The 17,177-nt window shown below is 43.2% G+C and overlaps 1 protein-coding gene across 1 annotated transcript; it reads left to right on the forward strand.

Moving 5' to 3' along the window:
* Positions 1 to 3,812: 3,812 nt before the first annotated feature.
* LOC120018790 (eukaryotic translation initiation factor 3 subunit K) lies at positions 3,813 to 13,164 on the forward strand. The gene is made up of 8 exons (XM_038962001.1): positions 3,813 to 3,975; positions 4,384 to 4,482; positions 6,884 to 7,004; positions 11,888 to 11,965; positions 12,270 to 12,336; positions 12,435 to 12,512; positions 12,645 to 12,770; positions 13,016 to 13,164. The coding sequence occupies exons 1-8, from the start codon at positions 3,914 to 3,916 to the stop codon at positions 13,045 to 13,047; spliced, it is 663 nt and encodes a 220-aa protein (XP_038817929.1). The 5' UTR covers positions 3,813 to 3,913; the 3' UTR covers positions 13,048 to 13,164.
* The last annotated feature ends 4,013 nt before the right edge of the window (positions 13,165 to 17,177 follow it).

Here is a 17,177-nt window from a genome sequence, read left to right on the forward strand (position 1 = left end):
AACTTGATTGGAGTCCACCTGTGGTAAATTCAATTGATTGGCCAGGATTTGGAAAGGCACACACCTGCCTATATAAGGTCCCACAGTTGACAGTGCATTTCAGAGCGAAAACCAGGCTATGAGGTCAATTCCTACGAAGGAATTGTTCGTAGCGCTCTGAGACAGGATTGTGTCGAGGCACAGATCTGGGAAGGATACCAAAACATTTCTGCAGCATTGAAGGGCCCCAAGAACAGTGGCCTCAATCATTCTTAAATGGAAGAAGTTTGGAACCACAAAGACTCAACCTAGAGCTGGCCGCCCCAGCCAAACTGAGAAATCGGGGGAGAAGAGGCTTGGTCAAGGAGGTGACCAAGAACCCGAAGCTCACACTGACAGTGCTCCAGAGTTCCTCTGTGGAGATGGGAGAACCTTCCAGAAGAACAACCATCTCTACAGCACTCCACCAATCAGGCCTTTATGGCAGAGTGGCCAGACGGAAGCCACTCCTCCGTAAAAAGGCACATTACAGCCCGCTTGGAGTTTGCCAAAAGGCACCTAAAGGACTCTCAGACCATGAGAAACAAGATTCTCTGGTCTGATGAAACCATGATTGATCTCTTTGGCCTAAATGCCAAGCGTCACGTCTGGAGGAAACCTGCCACCATCGCTACGTTGAAGCATGTGGGGAACGTTTTTCAGTGGCAGGGACTGGGAAACTAGTTAGGATCGAGGGAAAGATGAACGGAGCAAAGTACAGAGATCCTTGATGAAAACCAGCTCCAGAGCGCTCAGGACATCAGACTGGGGTGAAGGTTCACCTTCCAACAGGACAACGACCCTAAGCACACAGCCAAGACAACGCAGGAGTGGCTTCGGGACAAGTCTCTCAATGTCCTTGAGTGGCCCAGCCAGAGCCTGGACATTCTGCAGAATATTTTTGGAACCCTTTCTCAGATCTGTGCCTCGACACAATCCTGTCTCAGAGCTCTACGGACAATTCCTTCGACTTCATGGCTTGGTTTTCGCTCTGACGTGCACTGTCAACTGTGGGACATTATATAGACAGGCGTTTGCCTTTCCAAATCATGTCCAATCAATTGAATTTACAGGTGTTCTCTAATCAAGTTGTAGTAACATCTCAAGGATGATCAATGGAAACAGGATGCACCTGAGCTCAATTTCGAGTCTCATAGCAAAGGGTATGAATACTTATGTGAATAAGGTATTTCTGTTTTTTTTTATATACATTTGCAAAAATGTCTAAACCTGTTTTCGCTTTGTCACAATGGGGTATTGTATGTAGATTGATGAAGATTTTATTTTTATTTAATCCATTTTAGAATAAGGCTGTATCGTAACAAAATGTGGAAAAAGAGAAGGGTTCTGAATATTTTCAGAATGCACTGTAGTCCAGGTAACCATTTAATTAACTATTGTGTTGTAGACGAGTGAGTGCACACATTTTGCATTAGTTGTCCCATATCATTCATTTAGAAAAGTCTGACATTTAACACCCCGCCCCCTGCCCGGTCTTTGCCACCCCCTGTCTGAGCATACAAGCACGCCCACAGTGTGTCTGTCAAAAGCCATAGCACAAACAACCACTGGTGTTAGACGTACACTAAAGTATGCTCGTCGAACATCTCATTTCAAAATCATGGGCATTAATATGGAGTTGGTCCCCCTTTGCTGCTATAACAGCCTCCACTCTTCTGGGAAGGCTTTTCACTCGATTTCATTCAGCCACAAGAGCATTAGTGAGGACGGGCACTGATGTTGGGTGATTAGGCCTGGCGGAGTCGGAGTTCCAATTCATCCCAAAGGTGTTTGATGGGGTTGAGGACAGGGCTCTGTGCAGGCCAGTTAAGTTCTTCCACACCGATCTCGACAAAGCATTTCTGTATGGACCTCACTTTGTGAATGGGGGCATTGTCCTGCTGAAACAGGAAAGGGCTTCCCCAAACTGTTGCCACAAAGTTGGAAGCACAGAATTGTCTAGAATATAATTGTATGCTGTAGCATTAAAATGTCCCTTTACTGGAACTAAGGGGCCTAGCCCGAACCATGAAAAACAGCCCCAGACCATTATTCCTCCTACACCAAACTTTACAGTTGGCACTATGCATTGGGACAGGTAGCGTTCTCCTAGCATCTGCCAAACCCAGATTCGTCCGTCAAACTGCCAGATGGTGAAGCGTGATTCATCACTTTAGAGTCCAATGGCGGTGAGCTTTACACCACTCTAGCCGACGCTTGGCATTGCGCATGGTGATCTTAGGCTTGTGTGCGACTGCTCGACCATGGAAACCCATTTAATGAAGCTCCAGACGAACAGTTATTTTGCTAACTTTGCTTCCAGTTTGGAACTCGGTAGTGTTGCAACCGAGGAGACGATTTTTACGCGCTGTGCGCTTCAGCATTTTGCAGTCCCGTTCTGTGAGCTTGTGTGGCCTACCACTTCGCGGCTGAGCCGTTGTTGCTCCTAGATGTTTCCACTTCACAATAACAGCATTTACAGTTGACCGGGGCAGCTCTAGCAGGGCAGAAATGTGATGAACTGACTTATTTGAAAGGTGACATCCTAGGACGGTGCCACGTTGAAAGTCACTGAGCTCTTCAGTAAGGCCATTCTACTGCCAATGTTTGTCTATGGAGATTGCATGGCTGTGTGCTCGATTTTATACACCTGTCAGCAACGGTGTGGCTGAAATAGCCGAATCCACTAATTTGAAGGGGTGTAAACATACTTTTATATATATATATATAGTGTAGGCATATAGCAAGCAACCTCAGATGCCCTTCTGTTGTTCAAATGAAGGTTAATTAAGGTGTAGGGGATGACATGGCTGATGATCAGGTTTAAAATGAGACTATATGGCGTTAGTTGTGGTATGCATACAACAGTGTGCACTAACTGATAATAGACATCTCACTTTATAATGAGAATTGGCCATAAATGGAAGTAATGTCTTGCACTTGTGCAGTCCCCTAGAAACCACACATTACCACTGAAAAATATATAACTGTTGCATACGGCATAGGCGTTGTGTCACATACCACATTCCCTAGGGCAGGATTCCCCAACTGGTGGTTTTATTTGGCCCCCCAAGTTTTCTGAGCAATTTTTTTTCATTGTTGGACATGAAAAACACCAGGAAATCAACTCCATGTAATTTTAATTTTGGAAATCTGTTCCCAAGTATTTTCACGCAAAATAGAGAGCAACATGTGATCGTAATTATGTTTTTGTCAAATATTATATATGTTTGGGATTATTGCGGTCAAATTGCAGTCTACAAATGACTTGTAATTATGTTCCGGACCCCCGACCATCCGCTCAGGAAGAAAATCGGCCCGCGGATGAATCTAGTTGCTGATCCCTGCTCTAGTGGTAATTCTGTTCGCTAATTACCACAACATTACAACTATAGAGCATATTACAATGTGAGAACAATAATACATCTACTGATTTTACAGCAACCAACATATTTATCTTCCTAGTTCATACTCCATCACAACAATAGAAGGCAGTGAAATTACCACGCATCTGTCATTTTGTTTGCGTAGGAACCAAGTTATTTGAACCAATGTGGTTTCAGTCTATTGAAAATAGTGGAAGTAAAACCATCACATTTACGCTCCTCGGTACATTCACGTCATTCGAAACGTTTGTCAATTGTAATATAGTGCATATATTTGGCCATTCGTCTATATGCTCACAAATGAAACATACTGATCTGTTGATTTAGGCTGTCTCTAATGCATGTTTCAGAGACATGTCCTGTGGTCCGTCAGTAATCCAACTTCCCGTTTACGTCACGTCATCTCAGCCCTTTTCGTCCTTTTCTCCCTCCGCTCGCTCTCTTTTCGGTCCACGTGCGGATGTCTTAGATTTTAGAATCAGAAAGACCGCAATAAGAGTTTGGACCAAATGGCGTCATCATTCGAGCAGATGAGAGCTAACGTGGGAAAGCTCTTACGAGGAATTGATAGGTATGGAGACTTGTTTGATAAATACTATCTTAGCTAGCCCATTGTTTGCTAGCTACCTGCTGCTACGTAATGTTAGCAACATGTGATTGTTTGAAATTATGCAGAAAGTTGGTTATCTGTTTAATTTATTAGACATATCTAACGACGTGCAGGTGTCACAAACCTTTGGTTTACCTAATGTAACTTGTACGCGTTAGCTAGCAAGGTACAACTGCTTGTACCGGTAAACTTTAAGCTAACGTTAGTTAGCACAACAACATTATTTGACAGCTCGTTGGTTGTAATGCAGATTGATTGGATCTCTGCAAGTTTTTGCACAACGTGTTGTAGTTCAAGTAGTTAGCTAGTTGTGTCGGCTATCTGTTGAATCCATGCCCTTAATGTTACATTGTTTATGATCTCTTTCAGATACAACCCAGAGAACCTGGCAACATTGGAACGCTACGTGGAAACACAAGTTAAAGAAAATGCCTACGACCTAGAGGCCAATTTGGCTATCCTCAAATTGTGAGTCACCCTACCTCTGCCTGTCTGACTACTGTCACGTTTGTTAGGCCTGTAAAAAATAGTTAACTTATGTAGTTCCATTTTCTTGCTAGGTGGTAGGTAGCCCTTGATCATAACTCTGTTCCATTACATTACACATTTGAGTCATTGGACAAAGGCATCTTCTGTACAGGGGTTTTGTTAAGAGCCCCTGCGCTCAATAAGAAAATGAGCAGGCGTCGCTTGCGGTACTGTTTTGGGAGCATAAGGACCTTATCTTTCATATCAACAAGAAATAATATTCAATATATTGATACACCTTGATAGGGTTCCCACACGGCCATATCTCCATAACATTGCGTGTTTTCACAAGACAGAGGTTGACCACCTGTGCTAATTAGCTATCTAGTAGTGATGTAATGGTACACTGATAATCATCAGTCGCCGGTTCAAATGTTTAAGATGCAAGTGCATCAGTCTGCGGGAGCCCAAATCGATCCAAATGGAACATCCATTGGTAAGAAACCCGATTCAAATAAAAAAATCTGCCTTATTCCCAAAATAACTCTAATCTGTTGTGGCTGATCAGATGCGTCCTCTCCTTCAACCTATCAAACTGTTGTGCATGTATGACATTGATCTACAAGTCAGATAACTGTGTACAGTGCGAGAGACGCAGCTGCTCGCGCCAATGAGCTAGGTTTACACTGTGCTAATATTCGTAGACTACATCTCCGAGTCTGAAAAATAATGTTGGCTGAGACTGTGATAACCTATTTTAACTTCTCTGAGATATGTGGGATGGTAGTGTCCCACCTCGCCAACAGCCAGTGAAATTGCAGGGTGCCAAATTCAAAACAACAAATCTCATAATTAAAATTCCTCAAACATACAAGTATTATACACCCTTTTAAAGATAAACTTCTTGTTAATCCAGCCACAGTGTCTGATTTCAAAAAGGCTTTACGGCGAAGGAACACCTTTGGATTATGTTAGGTCAGCGCCTAGCCACAGAAAAACATACAGCCATTTTCCAAAGAAGGAGAGGTGTCACAAAAGACAGAAATAGCGTTAAAATTAATCACTAACCTTTGATCTTCACTGGATGGCACTCCCAGGACTCCATGTTAGACAATAAATGTGTGTTTTGTTCGATAAAGTTCATCTTTATGTCCAAAAACCTCATTTGAAATTGGTGCTTTATGTTTAGAAATGCATTATCTCAAACAAACATCTGGTGAAAGTGCAGAGAGCCATCAAATTACAGAAATACTCATCATAAACATTGATGAAAGATACAAGTGTTAAACACACAATTAAAGATAAACTTCTCCTTAATGCAACCGCTGTGTCAGATTTCAATAAAGTTTTACGGTAAAAGAACATGAAATGATGTTAGGTCAGCGCGTAGCCACAGAAAAACATACAGCCATTTTCCAACCAAGGAGAGGTGTCACAAAACTCAGAAATAGCGTTATAAATATTCACTTACCTTTGATCTTCATCGGAATGAATCCTAGTTCCACAATAAATTTTAAAGTCCATCATTTATGTCCAAATACCTCCTTTTTGTTCACAAATCCAAATTCACAAGGCGCGGGCACTTAGTTCAGACAAAGTCAAAACAGTTCCATTACACTTCGTAGAAACATGTCAAACGATGTATATAATCAATCTTTAGGATGTTTTTATCATAAATCTTCAATAATATTCCAACCGGACAATTCCTTTGTCTTTAGAAATGAAAAGGAACGGAGCTCGCTCTCACGGCGGCGCGCGTGACTTAGCTCATGGCATTCTACCAGACCCCTGATTCAAACAGCTCTTATTCGGCATCCCTTCATAGTAGAAGCCTGAAACAAAGTTCTAAAGACTGGTGACATCTAGTGGATGCCTTAGGAAGTGCAATATGACCCCATAAACACTGTATATTGGATAGGCAATCACTTGAAAAACTAAACCTCAGATTTCCCACTTCCTGGTTGTTGTTTTTTCTCAGGTTTTTGCCTGCCATATGAGTTCTGTTATACTCACAGACATCATTCAAACAGTTTTAGAAACTTCAGAGTGTTTTCTATCCAAATCTACTAATATATATGCATATATGCATATTCTAGCTTTTGGGCCTGAGTAGCAGGCAGTTTACTCTGGGCACCTTATTCATCCAAGCTACTCAATACTGCCCCCCAGTCCCAAATAAGTTTTTAACAGTGTGTGTATTTTAGCATTTGTGAAATTATTTTTATGTGATATGAAGGTAAAGGGCTTTGTTTATAGAACAGTATCATAATGAGAACTGATTCACATGTAGATGGTGTATTTCGCCATTTTGGCTGCCAGAGCCAGTCTACCTATGATTCTTGGGCTAGCAGAACACCACTCATGGCTATATCAGTAAGAGATGCTGTTCTTGTTCCTGTAGGTACCAGTTCAACCCTGCCTACTTCCAGGTCACAGTGACGTCGCAGATTCTGCTCAAGGCCCTGACCAACCTACCACACACAGACTTTACTCTGTGCAAGTGCATGATTGACCAGACACACGTATCCTTTTGGTGCTCAGTATAATCTAGTAGTATAATCCTGCAACAAGTACAATTTGTCCACTTCTGTACTCCCTGTCATTAAAACCATTGACAATTATTTAGGCATGGGCGGTATTTTATAAAATCTTTATTTAACTAGGCAAGTCAGTTAAGAAAAAATTGTTATTTACAATGACGACCTAGGAACAGTGGGTTAAGGTATACTGTATTCCCGGGGTATTTGGAAATGCCCACGGGGTGTTTTTTTCAATGCCGTGAACTATTTATTTTAAATGTTTTATATGAATATTTGTAGCTACTTAAGTAAATACCTGCGGTCAACTTGTGCAATACGTTAGGAGATAAAGAAGATTGTGTTCTTCATTTCACCTGTCAAGTTTTCATTATGAAACTTACCGGTAGTCCCCAGTCATGTGTTGTTTGTTTTACAATTACACAACGATGAGAGACCGGAGCCTTGTGAGTCAATCGCTGTTGTGCAGCATGCGACAGCTGATCTAGTTACAGTATGGAATTCACAACTAAATGTTTGCCAGCTAGATATCTTATAACTAATAAGTTAACTGTCTAAAATGTGCTAAATGCTCTAATTGTGCATTTGGTTTACTAATTTGGGCTTCCGAGTGACGCAGCGGTCTAAGGCACTGCATCTCAGTGCTAGAGGCGTCACTACAGACCATGGTTCGATTCCAGGCTGTATCACAGCCGGCTGTGATTGGGAGTCCCATAGGGCGGCGCACAATTGGCCCAGTGTCGTCCGGTGTAGGCCGTCATTGTAAATAAGAATTTGTTCTTAACTGATTTGCCTAGTTAAATTAGGTTAAATTCAATGTAAATAAATTAAAAAAATAAAAAGCGGTCATCACCATTAACTTGGACATCTGCCAGCCTCAGCCCGGTCAATTCCTGCCAGTCTGCATAGCGCGATATCAACCCAGAGCATATCGGACTGCTTTTCTCTACCACATCTCCGGATTCCTACTGCAAGCTCTGAACCTTTACTCCGGATCATCACAGCTAGCTAGCTGCTATCCGAATGGCTACTCCTGGCTAACGTCTCTGTCCCGAAGCAAGCACCAGTTAGCCTGGAGCTAGCCTCGAGCTAGGCCCATCTTCCGGCTAGCCGAAGAAATCCATCAGACAATTCCTGGGCTTCAATTACCTCTTTTGCCAATTGGCCTGGACCCTTTGCTGCCGACACGGAGCCCCTCCGATCTATCACAACTGGTCTGCCAACGTAACCATCCGAGGGGTTTCAACAGGCTCTCCCATTGCGACCTCCCCCTGAGGCCCATCTGCTAGCCACGGCCTGCTAGCTGTCTGAATCGCCTTGTCTCCAGCTCGCCTAGCTACTCAGTGGACCCAATGATCACTCGGCTACATATGCCTCTCTCTAATGTCAATATGCCGTGTCTTGCTGTTTTGGTTTGTGATTTTTGTCTTATTTCACTGTAGAGCCTCCAGCCCTGCTCAATATGCCTTAGCTAGCCCTTTTGTTCCACCCCCCACACATGCAGTGACCTCACTTGGCTTAAATGGTGCCTCTAGAGACAAAACCTCTCTCATTGTCACTCAATGCCTAGGCTTACCTCCACTGTACTCTCATCCTACCATACGGTACATTATGCCTTGACTCTTTTCTTCCGCGCCCAGAAATCTGCTCCTTTTACTCTCTGTTCCGAACGCACTAGACGACCAGTTATTTTAGCCTTTAGCCGTACCCTTATCCTACTCCTCCTCTGTTCCTCTGGTGATGTAGAGGTTCACAGGCCCTGCAGCCCCCAGCATCACTCCCATTCCCCAGGCGCTCTCATTTGTTGACTTCTGTAACCGTACAAGCATTGGTTTCAAGCATGTTAACATTAGAAGCCTCCTCCCTAAGTTTGTTTTATTCACTGCTTTAGCACACTCTGCCAACCTGGATGTCCTAGCCCGTGTCTGAATCCTGGCTTAGGAAGGCCACCAAAAATCCTGAAATTTCCATCCCTAACTATAACATTTTCCGACAAGATAGAACTGTCAAAGGGGGCGGAGTTAGCCTGCAGAGTTCTGTCATACTATCCAGGTCTTTGCCCAAACAATTCGAGCTTCTACTTTTAAAATCGACCTTTCCAGAAACAAGTCTCTCACCGTTGCCGCTTGTTATAGACCCCCTTCAGCCCCCAGCTGTGCCCTGGACACCATATGTGAATTGACCCCCCCCCCCCATCTATCTTCAGAGTTCGTACTGTTAGGTGACCTAAACTGGGACATGCTTAACACCCCGGCCATCCTACAATCTAAACCTGATGCCCTCAATCTCACACAAATAATAAAGGAACCTACAAGGTAAAACCCTAAATCCGTAACCATGGGCACCCTCTTAGATATCATCCTGACCAATGTACCCTCTAAATACACCTCTGCTGTCTTCAACCAGGATCTCATCCTGTGGCATTCTGAATTAGCATCGAATAACCAATATACTCAGTCAGTTAGGAAAGCTAAGGCTAGCTTTTTCAAACAGAAATTTGCTTCCTGTAGCACTAATTCCGAAAAGTTTTGGGACACTGTAAAGTCCATGGAGAATAATAACACCTCCTCCCAGCTGCCCACTGCACTGAGGCTAGGAAACACTGTCACCACCGATTTAAATCTACGATAATCAATCATTTCAATAAGCATTTTTCTACGGCTGGCCATGCTTTCCACCTGGCTACCCCATCCCCGGCCAACATCTCAGCACCCCCTGCAGTAACTTGTCCCCCGCCGCTTCTCCTTCACCCAAATCCAGACAGCTGATGTTCTGAAAGAGCTGCAAAATCTGGATCCCTACAAATCAGCTGGGCTAGACAATTTGGACCCTCTCTTTCTAAAATGATCAGCCAAAATTGTTGCAACCCTAGCCTAACTAGCCTATTCAACCTCTTTCGTATCGTCTGAGATCCCCGAAGATTGGAAAGCTGCCGTGGTCATCCCCCTCTTCAAAGGGGGAGACACTCTAGACCCTAACTGCTACAGACCTATATCTATCCTACCCTACCTTTCTAAGGTCTTCGAAAGCCAAGTTAACAAACAGATCACTGACCATTTCGAATCCCGCCATACATTCTCCGCTATGCAATCTGGTTTCCGAGCTGGTCATGGGTGCACCTCAGCCACGCTCAAGGTCCTAAACGATAACCTCCATCGATAAGAGACAGTACTGTGCAGCCGTCTTCATCGACCTGGCCAAGGCTTTCGACTCTGTCGATCACCGTATTCTTATTGGCAGACTCAACAGCCTTGTCTTCTCAAATGACTGCCTCGCCTGGTTCACCAACTACTTCTCAGAAAGAGTTCAGTATGTCAAATCGGAGGGCCTGTTGTCCAGACCTCTGGCAGTCTCTATGGGTGTGCCACAGGGTTCAATTCTCAGGCTGACTCTTTTCTCTGTATACATCAATGATGTCGCTCTTGCTGCTGGTGATTCTCTATACATCTGGCCCTTCTTTGGATACTGTGCTAACAAACCTCCAAACGAGCTTCAATGCCATACAATACTCCTTCCGTGGCCTCCAACTGCTTTTAAATGTTAGTAAATCTAAGTGCATGCTCTTAAACCGATCGCTGCCCGCACCCTCCCGCCCGACTAGCATCACTGCTCTGGACGGTTCTGACCTAGAATATGTGGACAACTACCAATACCTAGGTGTCTGGCTAGACTATAAACTCTCCTTCCAGACTCACATTAAACATCTCCAATCCAAAATTAAATCTAGAATCGGCTTCCTATTTCACAACAAAGCCTCATTCACTCATGCTGCCAAACATACCCTCGTAGAATTAACTATCCTACCAATCCTTGACTTCGGCTATGTCATTTACAAAATAGCCTCCAACACTCAGCAAATTGGATGTAGTCTATCACCGTGCCATCCGTTTTGTCACCAAAGCACCATATACTACTCACCACTTCGACCTGTATGTTCTCGTTGGCTGGCCCTCACTACATATCCGTCGCCAAACCCACTGGCTCCAGGTCATCTATAAGTCTTTGCTAGGTAATACACCCGCTCCTGCAGGTATATTGCACTGGTCACCCCCAAAGCCAACACTTCCTTTGGCTTCCTTTCCTTCCAGTTCTCTGCTGTCAATGACTGAAACGAATTGCAAAAATCTCTGAAGCTTGAGTCTTATCTCCCTCTCTAACTTTAAGCATTAGCTGTCTGAGCAACTTACCCATCACTGTACCTGTACACAGCCAATCTGTATATAGCACACCCGACTACCTCATCCCCATATTATTACTTGCCCTCTTGCACCCCAGTATCTCTACTTGCACATCATCATCTGCACATCTATCACTCCAGTATTAATGCAACATTTTAATTATTTAGCCTCTATGGCCAATTTATTGCCTACCTCCCTACTCTTTTACATTTGCACACACTGTACATAGATTTTTCTATTTTTATTTTCTATTGTGTTATTGACTGTTAGTTTATGTGCAACTCTGTTGTTTTTGTCGCACTATTTTGCTTTATCTTGGCCAGGTTGCAGTTGTAAATGAGAACTTGTTCTCAACTAGCCTACCTGGTTAAATAAAGGTTATGTGTGTGTGTGTATAAAATGTTTGCAAAGCACTCGTTAGCGTTCATGTACTTGTTAGCATTGCTAACCTTCGGATTACAAAGGCTCATTGGGGTTTGAAAATAGCACCCCTTGTGTTCAGTGCTGGTATTAGAGAATACCTGGTATTGCCCAAGGTCGGTATGGCAATTTGTATACCGCCCAAGCCTATAATTTGTTTTGGTTGATTGTTGTTTTCTGGGGTTTGTGTTGGAGTAATGGTGTGGACATTAGTCATATGTAGCCAGTTGTTTGCGCTGTGTGTGGTGCCTTTCCTTGACTAGAGTGAAGCAACAGGAGGAGCGCCCCATTAGGCAGATCCTGTACCTGGGGAACCTCCTGGAGACCTGCCATTTCCAGTCCTTCTGGGTATACACATTACATATCCCTGTTTGTCTCTGTCTTTTTGTTTCACCAGCCTTTTGCCCTGCTCATTTCACTCAACTTTCCAGTCATTGTTAGATCATTTTTTGGGATCATATCCTGACATGGAGCGGTTCCAAACAGAACGTTGAGGTTAAAGCATGACTGTACATTGTGACTTGAGCTGGGAATGGATGGCTGTGCTAATAGACAACCCCGATCATGACTTCATTACATCTTTATGAAATGTGACCTCCAGTTCTGATGGTATGATTGTATGGTACTCATTCCTTTGTGTCTGTCACAACAGTCCAGTCTGGAGGAGAACAGGGAATTCATTGACGGCATCACAGGCTTTGAGGACTCCGTGCGCAAGTGTGAGTAGAATATTTGGAAATCAAGTTTAGTTGCCGACTGCATAATATTGTAATTAAAAACGTGATGATAGCTTGTTTAACTGCTGCTCTCTCCACAGTTATCTGCCATGTGGTTGGAATCACATACCAGAACATTGAGCATCGACTTCTGGCTGAGATGCTGGGTGACCCCCTTGGTAAGGCCATTCATTTCAAATGTATATCTTTTGGAGAGTGCTGTCCTATTGATTTTCTTTCTTTGTGACTGTTAAGTATCTAAGTCATATCCCACTTCCCCCTGCTCAGTTGACTTCCTGCTCCCCATACAGACACACAGGTGAAGGTGTGGATGAGCAAGTACGGGTGGACGGAGAACGAGGAAGGGCAGATCTTCATCTTTAACCAGGAGGAGAGCGTCAAGCCCAAGAACATTGTTGAAAAGATTGACTTTGAGAGTGAGTGTTTCCTTGTCTTGTTTGCTGGTGTCCAGTGATGTCGTTTTGTCTGTCTGTAGTCACTTTTAGCATACATTTTCAAAGTTCAACTTCCTTCCACCCCCTCCCCCTTGTCAGTGTAGCTTTATGTAACCTAAGACTTTTCATGGAAATACAATTTTGTTGACATTCTTTGTTTTCTCCTCTGTCTTCCTCTCCCCCTTTACTCTCCTGTGTTTTCCTTTGTTTCTGTCCCTCTTCCACAGGTGTATCCAGCATCATGGCCACTTCTCAGTGATATCCAGACACATCTGCACAAACACTCCGAATGCACCAAAAAAATTCAACCAGACAGAAATACATATACCACAAACCAGCGTTTCACAATAAATGTTAATTATCCATTCATACTCAGGCCCAAAGTGTGCTGATCTTTTCACTGATTACATTGAACTACTCTGTGTTGTTAACCTTTTTAAGTCCATTCCAGGAAAGGATTTTTAAATTTATTTTAACCTGTGATAACATGTGGGTGTGCCTAAGGAGAGTGCTATTTAATCTTTGACTTGGCATGTTAGTAAATTAACACTATCATTGTGGGGACAAGAAATCATCTACATTTTTGCATGTGAGGCCTAATTATCATTTGTCACAACTTCACAAACATTCCTTAGTCTAATTTATGAAAAGTTACACTGAACAAAAATATAAACGCAACATGCAACAATTTCAAAGATTTTACTGAGTTACAGTTCAAATAAGGACATCAGTTAATTGAAATCAATTCATTAGGCCCTAATCTATATATTTCACGACTGGGAATACAGATGTGTTGGTTACAGATACTTAAAACAAAAAAAAGTAGGGGCGTGGATCAGAACCTGTCCGTATCTGGTGGGACCACCATGTCCCTCATGCAGCGCAACATCTCCTTCGCGTAGAGTTGATCAGGCTGTTGATTGTGGTATGTTGGCCCATTCCTCTTCAGTGGTTGTGAGGCCGGTTGAACGTACTGCCAAGTTCTCTAAAAGGACGTTGGGAGGCGGTTTATGGTAGAAATTAACATTAAATTCTCTGGCAACACCTCTGGTGGACTTCCTGCAGTCAGCATGCAAATTGCACACACCCTCAACTTGAGACATCTGTGGCATTGTGTTGTGACAACTGCACATTTTAGTGGCCTTTTATTGTCCCCAGCACAAGGTGCACCTGTGTAACGATCATGCTGTTTAATCAGCTTCTTTATGCCACAACTGTATGGTGTATCGATTATCTTGTTAAATAGGAAATGCTCACTAACAGGATGTAAACAAATTTGTGCTCAAACTTTGAGAGAAATAAGCTTTTTGTGCGTATGAAACATTTCTGGGATCTTTTATTTCAGCTCATGAAACATGGGACCAACACTTTACATGTGTTTTATAATTTTGTTTAGTGTATATGACTTGGGGGCATCATGCAATGACTTAAGAATCATGGGACTGCGAAGTGCGCACATAAGCGACTCAACTTTCGGGAAGCTGCACAGGTGAGCTACTGTGCAGTATTGAGGGTGTGGTCAATGGCCATTTGACAAGGTAAATTGGTTCATGGATAGAAAAGTTGGTAAAGGTAACTCCTGGAAAAGTGGATAAAGCAATTGCTTTCAAAAAGTTGTAGGGTTTCGTTGCACACTTTTAACTCTACAACAAACAGGCTATTAGTTTTGTAAGGACATACAGAAATAATTGCGACAGTAATGACTCCGGTCTCAGAAATAGGTTCAGCAGAGGCAACAACGGAAGATCTCGGAAGCTCATTTACCTCCAAACGGTGACAATCGTCACTTCTCGCTGACAATCCTTCTCCAGTTCTTCATCAACCTTAACGGTGGTATTTCAATGGATGATGGGTTCGTGGACCATGAGTTTCCAATGGGAGATATGTCTCTTCAACCTGCGATGGAATGGAGACACCCTAAGGTAGCTCAGTATGACATTGTTATAACAGTTAAAGCTGAAAAATATACTAATTCATTACTGAAAATACTCAATTTAAATGGAAACCTATCTCTCTTACAAAAGTGTATGAATCAAACCATCGGACATACCGTGTTCTGTATAATCACAAAACACAGTGATATATTTTTGCATTGACAACGGGTAGACGTATGTCTCGCCTGGACAGTTATTTTCAATGCAAGTTTTGAGGGGTGTGTCATATACTGTAGTAATCTTCAAGGTCTTATAGACGTGCTAAGAATCATGCATGTACTGACAACAGCCATAACAATACACCCACAGATGCATATAAACTCAGAAAAAAATAAACGTCCTCTCACTGTCAACTGCATTTATTTTCAGCAAACTTAACATGTGTAAATATTTGTAGGAACATAAGATTCAACAACTGAGACATAAACGGAACAAGTTCCACAGACATGTGACTAACAGAAATTGAATAATGTGTCCCTGAACAAGACTGGTTCAAAATCAAAAGTAACAGTCAGTATCTGGTGTGGCCACCAGCTGCATTAAGTACTACAGTGCATCTCCTCCTCATGGACTGCACCAGATTTACCAGTTCTTGCTGTGTGATGTTAACCCACTCTTTCACCAAGGCACCTGCAAGTTCCCGGACATTTTTGTGGAGAATGGCCCTAGCCCTCACCCTCCGATCCAACAGGTTCCAGACGTGCTCAGTGGGATTGAGATCCGGGCTCTTCGCTGGCCATGGCAGGACACTGACATTCCTGTCTTGCAGGAAATCACGCACAGAACGAGCAGTATGGCTGGTGGCATTGTCATGCTGGAGGGTCATGTCAGGATGAGCCTACAGGAAGCGTACCACATGAGGGAGGAGGATGTCATCCCTGTAACGCACAGCGTTGAGATTGCCTGCAATGACAACAAGTTCAGTCCGATGATGCTGTGACACACCGCCCCAAACCATGACGGACCCTCCACCTCCAAATCAATCTCGCTCCAGAGTACAGGCCTCGGTGTAACGCTCATTCCTTCGACGATAAACGCGAATCCGACCATCACCCCTGGTGTGACAAAACCGCGACTCGTCAGTGAAGAGCACTTTTTGCCAGTCCTGTCTGGTCCAGCGACAGTGGGTTTGTGCCCGTAGGCGACGTTGTTGCCAGTGATGTCTGGTGAGGACCTGCCTTACAACAGGCCTACAAGCCCTCAGTCCAGCCTCTCTCAGCCTATTGCCATCCTGTACCTGTCCCGCAGGTGTGATGTTTAGATGTATCGATCCTGTGCAGGTGTTGTTGTTTTTTTTTAGTTTTTTTTTTAGGGGTGGATCAGCTTAATATTGCGGAAAGAATGTTGCTTCCAATGTAATTGTCTGCATCATTTCCAATCCCCCATATTTTTTTGGGTAAATATATATATCCATACACGTATGCATACATATACACATATATACATACACATACCTATATAGACATACATACTTTTTTAAAGAGTATACCTTTATTATTATTCCCCGCAAACCCTACCACCGATCCCCCAATTGGAGTAAACTGATAAACATTTCTGTTTTTACCTTCAATTTATACATCTTATACACATTTTACAGACACAGTCTACTTTATAATAGTTCTCTCTTGTTTGTTCTTAGTTCTTCCTCTATTTCTGTTGTCCATCCAGTTTGATTTCCACTTGTAACTGTGCTATTTCACAAAGGCTCCGCACCTATACACATTTCACAGTGTGCAGGTGTGCAGGTGTTGTTACATGTGGTCTGCCACTGCGAGGACGATCAGCTGTCTGTCCTGTCTCCCTGTAGCGCTGTCTTAGGCGTCTCACAGTACGGACATTGCAATTTATTGCCCTGGCCACCTCTGCAGTCCTCATGCCTCCTTGCAGCATGCCTAAGGCACGTTCACGCAGATGAGCAGGGACCCTGGGCATCTTTCTTTTGGTGGTTTTCAGAGTCAATAGAAAGGCCTCTTTAGTGTCCTAAGTTTTCATAACTGTGACCTTAATTGCCTACCGTCTGTAAGCTGTTAGTGTCTTAACGACCGTTTCACAGGTGCATGTTCAGTCATTGTTTGTAGTTCATTGAACAAGCATGGAAAACAACTGTTTAAACCCTTTACAATGACGATCATAGGTGGGTGCTATGAATTATCAGAGAGAACAGAAAACCAGCAGGCTCCAGACCTCATAGGGTAAGAGATGAATACCCCTGCCATAGCACAACACTTTATGAATACAGGCCCTGGATTGAAGACTACTGTGTTAGGGCAAGATTAGGTCATAGGGATTTTATCTTCAGAAGGCTTAGCCAATTGTCAAGCTGTCATGGCTAAATGTGAAGAAAAAACCACCCTGGACATTGTTCCCATACATTATGAACATCCAATCCCTGGACTGGACAGAGCCAAGTCTGTTAGGTCGTTTTTTTTGTCATGAAGACACAAAGGTGTCCTTA

This window comes from Salvelinus namaycush, chromosome 23 (assembly GCF_016432855.1).
Source record: "Salvelinus namaycush isolate Seneca chromosome 23, SaNama_1.0, whole genome shotgun sequence".
NCBI lineage: Eukaryota > Metazoa > Chordata > Actinopteri > Salmoniformes > Salmonidae > Salvelinus > Salvelinus namaycush.